The sequence below is a fragment of the Canis aureus genome, chromosome 22 (genome assembly GCF_053574225.1).
Source record: "Canis aureus isolate CA01 chromosome 22, VMU_Caureus_v.1.0, whole genome shotgun sequence".
Classification (NCBI taxonomy): domain Eukaryota; kingdom Metazoa; phylum Chordata; class Mammalia; order Carnivora; family Canidae; genus Canis; species Canis aureus.
The window spans coordinates 28,100,762-28,110,061 of record NC_135632.1 but is presented as its reverse complement, the minus strand read 5'-3'; the positions used below and the strand labels follow the sequence as shown (position 1 = coordinate 28,110,061).

The window sequence follows — 9,300 nt, the reverse complement described above, 5'->3', positions numbered from 1 at the left end:
CATCTTCAAATGGCACTGCTTCTCTGTTCCAGCCCCTGGTCATAAACTAGTTAGCAAGTTGGAGGAAGAAAAGTAGGGAAAGAAAAAGGAGTTACCTTTAAATCAAGTTGGATTCATACCAGGACTAGATACACTAATGTCTCAGATAAGAGTGTGACCAGAAGACTTTCAGTTACATAAGAAAGACCAGAAGAGCCACAGATCCTCTCCAGGTTTCTAAAGAGGAACAAGGAAAGACTATAGCCTGAGCAGGTTTAATGAACATGTAGAAAGCGAACATAAATTGTTTATTGTGATTTCATCCCATGAGTCCTAAATGTTCCATTTCTTTTTTGAAATCACTTTCTCAAAATCGCCAAAAAATCTTTACTGTGTTGAGAAAATAAAGGAATCTGGAAGCACAAGGTCTGAAATCAAATCCTAGATGCACACAACTCAATAGTTGAATGTCCTTGGCTAACTCATTGAACCTCTCTGAACATCATTTTTGTATTTATATATTTAAGAGGCTAAAATAGTTAATCTCTAAAATTCTTTCCTGTTCTTAATGTTACTTGTCTTAGTTTGGGCTCTCGAGAAACATACCTTGAGCCAAGGATTCTAAATAATCTGGGAATCCCAGGAAACTTAGTAGAGAAGCAGGAGAATGAGACAGGAAAGGAAGCCAATAGTGTTTTCAAGCCAGTTACCACTGTGGGCAAGAGGAGCTCAATCCCACTCTCCCCAGGGAGAATGTGTAGACCAGCATTGTCCCGCAGAAATAGTAGTTTTAAATATTCTTCTAGTAGCTGAATTTAAAAAGGTAAAAAGAAGTTGGTAAAATTCACTTTAATAATTTTTCAACCCACTAAATTCAGAATATTACATTTCAACATGTAAAAATTATTAACGAGATGTTAAAACTTTTCTAATAAGTCTTTGAAGTCAAGTTTATACTTAAAGGACAACTTGACTTGGACATTAAATTTTCATTTGACGTGTATATAGATTTTGTAAAATTATAGTTGGAAAAGTACATTAATATGGCCAAGTTTTTCCAAATATACATAAAAGTTTTCCAATCACTGAAGAGTATCATTTTACTTTAACTTAGTTAAAATTAAATAAAATGTGATATTCAGTTCTTGAGTCACACTAGCCACATTCTATATGATCAATAGCCACATGTAGCTAGTGGCTTCTGTATTGGACACAGATGTTGAACATGCCTCAGAGTTATTCTATGTGATGGGGAGCAAAGCAGCTAGGGAGTTTACCTACCTCACGGACCATCATTGGTTAATGGCTGTTTCTGGGGGGCCGTTGACAGCTGTGCTCATGACCGAGTTTGCTTACCACCAGAACAAAGCTTCTCGCAGAGAGGTGCAGGTGTTCACAGTAAGAAACCTTCTGCACGTGGAGGTGAATGCCAAGGGGATGTGGGCAGAGCCCTGATGGTGTCTGCTGTACTACATGACCTCCATTTTGTCAGCTATTGTCATTTTTATCAAACCCCTTCTTGATCTCTTAGAAGAACATGGCAGATGAATTTTTTTTTGTTTCAAATATCTCTCACAGTCCAATCTTTCCTTCCACTGCCACGGATGGTGTACTGTATGTCAGAGGCCCTGCCTCGCCTAGCATGGTTTGCCACGTTTGCCACAATTCTATAATGGCTTATGTGCCATAATTCAGGCATGAGGTGGATGCAGAGAGCTATGGTATTTATTATGTGGCATTCCCCATTCAAGTCTCCAGAACCAAGTCTGATTTTAGGTAGGAAGCATTTCAGATCTAACTTAATACTCCAGTACTTGGCATTTAAGTACCTCTACCCTTGGTTCAGCTAAAAGCTTGGTCTTGAGACTGCTGTACTCACGAGACCCATTCAAATTTGTACCATCGTTTGAATATCTGATTCTCTGGTCTCTTCCCTTGAGCCCCAGCTTGGCTAATGCCTCTATTTTCTAATCTTAGGCAGAATGCAGTCCAGACAGCCAATTTCCCTGGTAACTATGCCCTACCCACTTGCCCCATAAGCCTCTAGATATCTTGTAGCTCTGCCCACACTCCCAACTTTATTCTCCAGGGCTCCTTGGTCTGTATTGCCTGATGCTTTCTGGGTTGTGTGAGGTTAAACCCTCTGCAAACCATGTTCTGTCTGCCAGACTGGAACTCCTCCCATCTTCTCCCTCCTGGCCTATGCCACCTGTCAGGATCTCATTCGGGGTCTCTTCCTCTATCACTCTATCCTGTAACATTGCACTTAACCAGGTCATGTAATATCGCAGCCCCAAAATAGGATAACATTTGCTTTCAAGCCTAAATTAATGCATATAAGCTATTATCATTTCTTTTCTTTTTCTAGTCTATTCTGCATTATGAAGTCAGATTCATTTCTTAAAATTCTGTATTTGACATGCCAACATTTGCTGAAGAAAATCCATAACTGTCCTAGATGGAGTCAGGTGTTGGGGAGACAAAAGAAACATATGACAATGTTCCTGACTTCAAGTAGTTTTCAAGCAAATTTGAGAGGCAAGACTCGGATGTATGACAGAATTAGCAAATAGTGTAGAACAGGGATTGGCAAACTTCATCTGTTTTAAAGGGCCAGAAAGTTCATATTTCAGTCATTGTGGGCCATATTTTCGTTGCTGAAACTACCAACTCTGTCTTTGTAGCATGAAAGCAGTGGCAGACAATACATGAATGAAGGGACATGGTTGTGCTCCCATGCAACTTCACTGGATACTGAGAGGGACACTAAAATTTACATTTCATATTATTTCTACATGCCATGAAATATTCATCTTTTGATTTTCCCCAACCGTTTATTAACACCACTCTTAGCTTGCAGACCACACAAAAATAGGCAGTGGGCAGGATGTATTTAGCTGTCGTTGTTCCTCAAACAGTGGTGTGGAACATAATTAAGAAGTTGGTTGGGTGGTTCAGATCCAATGATATAGAAGTTTAAGGAAGACAGTCATTGAGATACCTTTATAGGAAAGTCAAAACTGGCTCTGGAAGCTTGTACAATAATTTGGATGATGATGGAAAGAAAGAGGCTCTATCAAGTCAGCAATAGCATAATCCAAGAGAGGAGTTGAATGTGGTACACTAATGAGTGATGGGGCTACACTGAATAAAACAGAAGGTCCTTATTATCGACCAACTGTTGCGTATCTGTTGGATATTTGCACTTGGCCAAAAGGTGAATAAACAAAATGTAAACATTACTTCTTCCCCCTATTCTATCCTTGTAGATTAGCTCTTAGAAAAATATAGAACCGTCTTCTTCCAGCCTCCACAACTCAAACTCGCTTCCAAATTTTTCTTCTCTGTACTTCTTTGATCTTTATTCTGAAATTTCCCAGATCTCTTTTCTGGTATGTAATTCTTGTTCTCAGTTGTGTCTGAGCTACTGTGTAACGCTTCCATTGAGGTGTAATATCAAGGTGTGATGATATGTTATTTCTAGAATTTCACTTTTTAAATCTTCTTTTCCTAGTTTCATATTGACTTCTTCTTGGGTTACAGTATTATGTCTTCATTTTTCTCTTTAAACAGATTAAAAATACTTACTTAATAGTAGAGTTAGATTGTTTCCTTTTTCTCTAGGTTTTAGGGTGTTGATTCTTTTCTCATGATTATTCGTTTCCGTAGGCAGGTTACAATTTTGGTAGGAAACTAATATCCGATGGGGTGTTTTACCTGAGAACCTCCTGTGCTCAAGATAATGAAAGTGTCCCGGTAAAGTGGCTTTGTATTTTCCCCTGCCAAGCCCACAGGGGTTTTACCCATTCCATAAGTTTCTACATTAATTTCTTGACTTCTTTACCGTGTAGGTAGTATAAATTTGAATCCCACAACCATAGAGAGTGTAGGCTTGATTTCTTTTCTTATGAGTGATTCTTTTCCTATTTATGGCCCCTGGCATAAGGCACACTTCCCTAACACCTCTCCAGGCTAGTGGTTAAAGTTTTCCAGTCCCTCCAGCTTCTTAGCTGACACAGGACTGATCTTTCACTTCGTGTCCCAGCAATGGCATTACGACATCAGCCCCCAGCCTTAGGTTCATGGGTCTCATCTCTATGGATCATTGCTCTCTGCTTTGTCACTTGGGGTTTCCCTTCCATTTGCATTTACTTACTTATTTCATTTTTAAAAATTCTATTTTTAATCCAGCACTTCTATACTTGGAGGACCAAGGGAGCCTTACCATGCACTTCCATCTGACAAATTCCTAAGACCTAGTGGGTTTTATTTTTAAGAAGAGGAAATCAAAACACTAGAGGACTAAGAGAATGAAATTTTTTTTTTAAAGACTTACTTATTTTAGAAAAAGAGAGAGAGAGAGAGAGCATGAATGGGAGGAACAGGGAGAGAGAATCCCAGGCATATTCCATGCTGAATCAGAGCCCAGTGCAGGGCTCAATCTCACAACCCTGAGATCATCACCTGAGCCAAAACCAAGAGTTGGATGCTTAACTGACTGAGCCACTCAGGCATCCCTAAGAGGATGAAGATTTTAAACGTGGATAGGAAAAGTGTAAAGATTCTAAAAAAAGAAAAATCCCTCCAAAGAAACAAAGGATTGGCAATTCTCTGTATATGGATATTTTATTTGTTTGTTTTTAAGCTTTTCATTCAGAAATAATTTTATATTGACAGATTTGCAAAAATAATAGAGTTGCTATACACCCTTCACCCAGCTTCCCCTAACATTGGCATCTTACATTGTTGTGCCCAAGATCGTGAATCCAAGAAACCACCAAGGAGCCGACACCGATGCAAACACACGAGGGTTTATTTACAAGCTTGAGCTTGGATCCAAGTATACCGGACACAGCAGAGCAAGGACTTGGACCCTGAGGTGGGTTTCAGCTTAGTTTTATGGGCTGGTCTAGGGGACCTCCAGAAGGGGTAGAGGAATTTCTCAAGTTCTGTTTACATTCTGATATGGGGCTTTCAAGGGCATTGAGCTCTGTTCTTATTCTAATAGGGGCTTCCTGCCCTTGGCTTGGGCTGTTTTTATTCTAATATGAGGCTATCTAATATGTTAAGCTGTAAGCTGTTTTCTTCCTGTAACTGAAGTAAGGTAAAGTTCAGCTCTTATTCACAGGGGCCTGGGATGGCTGTACTTGTGCTAAGGCTGAACTTAAAGTGGAATGGCCTTAATTTTCTCGGCCTCCACATTTCCCCCTCTCAGAGGAACCTAAGGAAGGACCCAATCATGGGTCCAGGTTGCTCTCAGAGTGAGCCAGGGGAATGATTAAACCAGGATTCGAACCAACCTTGTTGCTGTTCTCACTCCCATTTACATTCCAGCGAAGAAGCAACATCCTAGGTTTAAGGCAGCACATAATCCTCCGCCCCCTTTGTTGTAAGAAGACTAAGTCTAATCCTCTTCTATTTTGAAGGACAACCTCAGACTAGGGAGTCTTGGAGGTGGGAATTAAGTGAGAACGGCACAGTCTTAGCTTTAGGGGATTGTCCTTGTCCGGTTGGCTTTTCCATTCTGGAACAAAGTCCTTGAGTGGACCCAGGGAGTAATCCCGACGACCTTGAGAGCGGTGGGAGTGGTCAGGATCACGATGTAGGGTCCCTTCTAGCGAGGTTGAAGTGTCTGGTGTTGGTATCTTCGCACGTACACCCAGTCACCTGGCCGATATCGATGGGCCCAGTCTCATAGAGGGCCCTCAGCTTAGGCCACACCTGCTCATGGGTTCGTTGTAACATTTGGAGGGAGAAAAGAAGTTGGTGATCATCAAATTCAGCAAGCACCTCAGGTTTTAAATTGGGGATAATAGGTGGAGGAAGACTGAACACGATCTCGTAGGGAGTCAGTCCCATCTTATATGGGGAGTTCCTCACCCTATATAGGGCAAAGGGGAGGAGAGTCACCCAGTCCCTGCCAGTGTCCAGGGCTAATTTAGTTAAGGTCTCCTTTAATGTTCTGTTCATCCCCTCTACCTGTCCTGAGCTCTGGGGCCTATGTGCACAATGTAATTTCCAATCTGCCCCAAGTACTAGGGCCACTCCCCATGTTACCTTAGAGACGAATCCTGGGCCGTTGTCTGATCCAGTCTTAACAGGAAAACCATACCTTGGTGAGATGGTTTCCAGCAGTTTCTTGGTCACAGTCTGTGCTGTTTCATGTTTGGTGGGAAATGCCTCTGTCCATCTTGAAAAAGTATCTACAAATACTTTTTACCTTTATTTATTTAGTAAATACCTGTATCCGTATTTTCCAGGTTTTACCTCAGTGAAGTCCACTTCCCAGTAGGCTCCTGGGCGGTCCTCCTGGAGCCGGGTGCCCAGGTTAGATCCATGGGCGGAGGCATTAGTTAACTGGCATGCATGGCAGCTCGCCACAATCTGCTCGATCTTTGTTCCAGAGTCTTTAATAGTGATCTTTGCATGTCGTATGAGGTCTTCCATCCTCCTCGTTCCCATGTGAGTGCTCCGATGCGTTCTGGATAGGCCTCGCCGTCCTAGTTCCTCTGGCAGGATGATGCTGGAGTCTGCGGCCCTCCCCCAGCCACGCAAGCACTGGGTCATAGGCAAGTGTTTGATCCAGTGTAAATCAGCATCAGTATAGTTGGGGGTGTCGGGCAGGGTCTGTGCCCCCGGATCAGGTCTGCGTTTCCATGGTGACAGCTGCCCCCGCGTATCCGATTCCTTCTCGGAGGAAACCGCTGCCCTCCGTGTACCAGGTGGCGTCTGCATTCCGCAGTGGCTGGTCCTGGAGATCTCTGCTTCTGTGCACCTGTGCCAAAACTTCGTGACAGAGTGGGGGGTCCCAGTCTGGGTTAGGGAGACGAGGGGCATGAGGTATTGGCGGACCCTGACAGGGTCTGCCCCCGGCTTTAGTGCTATGTATATGGCTGGTCGGTGCCGGGCCTGCCCAATTCCCCCAGTTTCTGCCCACGCTTGGGGGAATTCCCACAGCCAACGGTCAATGTCAGTCACTGGGACTGAGGGCGTTTGGTGGAGACAATATCCATCTTCTAAACTCAGGACAGGCACCTGAATCAGGTGTCCCTCCTTGTATAGGACTTTTGTCCCTTCAGGGTGGAAGCGAATTTGTACCCCCATCTTGGTGAGCAAATCCCGACCTAACAACGAGTAGGGACACTCAGGGATGACCATGAAGGAGTGAGACACCCGGCCCGTGCCAAGATCCTCAGTTCTTCGGGTAGTCCATGAGTACTGTTCGGTGCCCGTGGCCCCTTGCACCCATGAAGTCTTCGGTTTGCCAGTTTCCCTTGGGGTTGTTTTAAAACCAAATGTTGTGCCCCACCCAGTGTCCACTAGGAATTCAACAGGTTGCCCCTCCACTGTAAGAGTTACCCTGGGCTCGGGGAGGGGTGCCGAACCCCAACTTCCCTAATCGTCCAGGTCCTCCATCTCCAAGATCTTGGCAGGGGCCTTAGATCTTTTGTTAGGGCAGCTTTTCACCCAGTGGCCCTTTTCTTTGCAATAAGCACAATGGTTGTTGTTCAGCTTAGGGCGCTCCCGAGGGGGACCAGGGCCATCCTCCTTACCTGTCCCCGAAGCCAGCTTCTTGAGGTGCCTCTGTCTTTCCTGTGGGTCATCCACGGTTGTGGCCAGTAGGATCTTGGCCAGGTTTCGGGTCTGCTGGGTCACTTAGTTTGGTTTGTTGTTCTTCCAGACTTTCTCTATTATTATAGACTCGTTCTGCTACTATTACTAAGTCCTGCAAGCTCTTCTCTCCCAGTCTCTCTACTCTTTGCAATTTCTTTTTAATGTACGGCATGGCCTGGTTAACAAAAGACATGATAATTGCGGCCTTTGTTTCCAGGGCTTCTGGGTTCATAGGGGTGCACTGCCTAAAAGCCTCTATGACTCTGTCTAAGAAGGCTGCTGGACTCTCATCCTTTCCCTGCCTCACATCATAGACCTCGGCCAGATTGGGAGGCTTGTGCGGCAGCCTGGAGACCTGTCCCTAGAGTCTGGTGGTGGACCCGGGGTCTCTCCTTACCTTCAGCCCAGTTGTGCGCTTTGGGGGGTAAAAAGGCTTTTAGTGAATGAGGGGAATTTTCGGTCATGTCCTGCCAGGCCAGGATGTTGGGCACCTGGTCAGGGTGGCCGCCCGGTTTGTCCCTGAAGATCACGGCCTTAACCTGTAAGGTAATAGGTAGGTGGAAAGTTCCTTCTCGGGGCCAACCCACATCAAAGGTTGGCCATTCTGATATGCAATAGATTTGAAATCTCTGTCTCCTTATGTAAACAGTTATATGACAGTTAACAAAGACCCAGTAACACAGACAAATGCACAGTTAACAAGGACATAGTAACACAGACGAACGTTCCAATGCAGCCGCAGAGACAAAACAGAAAGTAACCCGAAGGGCTGGCAGCCGGCCCTCCTTACAGATGAGGACCCCGTCCTCCAGGAGGGGGCAAGGGACGTCTCCTCAAGACCCCCAGTCAACGGCGGCCAGTGCATCCGCCTAAGCCAATGTCGATCCAATACAGATTGGAATTCCTACAGGTAAAAGTACAGTTTAGAGCTCTCAGAGAATATGCGCACAACAGGTGGAAAAAGTTGAGTGCACTGACCACGCGTGAAACCCTCCGGATGGGGTCCTGGAGGTCTCTCGGATCCTGGCCGAGCCCCCAAATGTTGTGCCCAAGATTGCGAATCCGAGAAACCACCAAGGAGCCGACACCGATGCAAACACACGAGGGTTTATTTACAAGCTCGAGCTTGGGTCCAAGTGTACCCGACGCAGCGGAGCAGGGACTTGGACCCTGAGGTGGGTTTCAGCTTAGTTTTAAGGGCTGGTCTAGGGGACCTGCAGAAGGGGTGGAGCAATTTCTCAAGTTCTGTTTACATTCTGATATGGGGCTTTCAAGGGCATTGAGCTCTGTTCTTATTCTAATAGGGGCTTCCTGCCCTTGGCTTGGGCTCTGTGTTTATTCTAATATGGGGCTTTCTAGGATGTTAAGCTGTAAGCTGTTTTCTTCCTGTAGCTGAAGTAAGGTAAAGTTCAGCTCTTATTCACAGGGGCCTGGGATGGCTGTACTTGTGCCAACGCTGAACTTAAAGTGGAATGGCCTTAATTTTCTCGGCCTCCACAACATAACCATGGTACAATGATCAAAAGTTAGTAATTTAACATTGGCATAACACTATGATTAATTACAGACTTTAGTCAGATTTCAGCAGTGTCTCATTGATATCCTCTTTCTGTTCCAAAGTCCAATCCAGGGCTCCACATTGTATTTAGTGGTTGTGTCTCTTTTGTGTCCCCCAGTCTGTGACAGTTCTTCAGTTTACCCTAACAC

The 9,300-nt window shown here is 44.6% G+C and overlaps 1 protein-coding gene across 11 annotated transcripts in view; it reads right to left on the bottom strand.

Moving 5' to 3' along the window:
- Window positions 1-4,603: 4,603 nt before the first annotated feature.
- Window positions 4,604-9,300, bottom strand: part of LOC144293956 (uncharacterized) — a 53,494-nt gene continuing 48,797 nt past the window's right edge. For all 11 annotated transcript variants that reach the window (XM_077865346.1, XM_077865343.1, XM_077865339.1 and 8 more), the window contains one exon: window positions 4,604-8,132. In XM_077865346.1, coding sequence (XP_077721472.1) covers window positions 6,202-7,137 — 936 coding nt within the window. In that variant the 5' untranslated portion in view covers window positions 7,138-8,132 and the 3' untranslated portion in view covers window positions 4,604-6,201. The remainder of the gene's footprint in view (window positions 8,133-9,300) is intronic.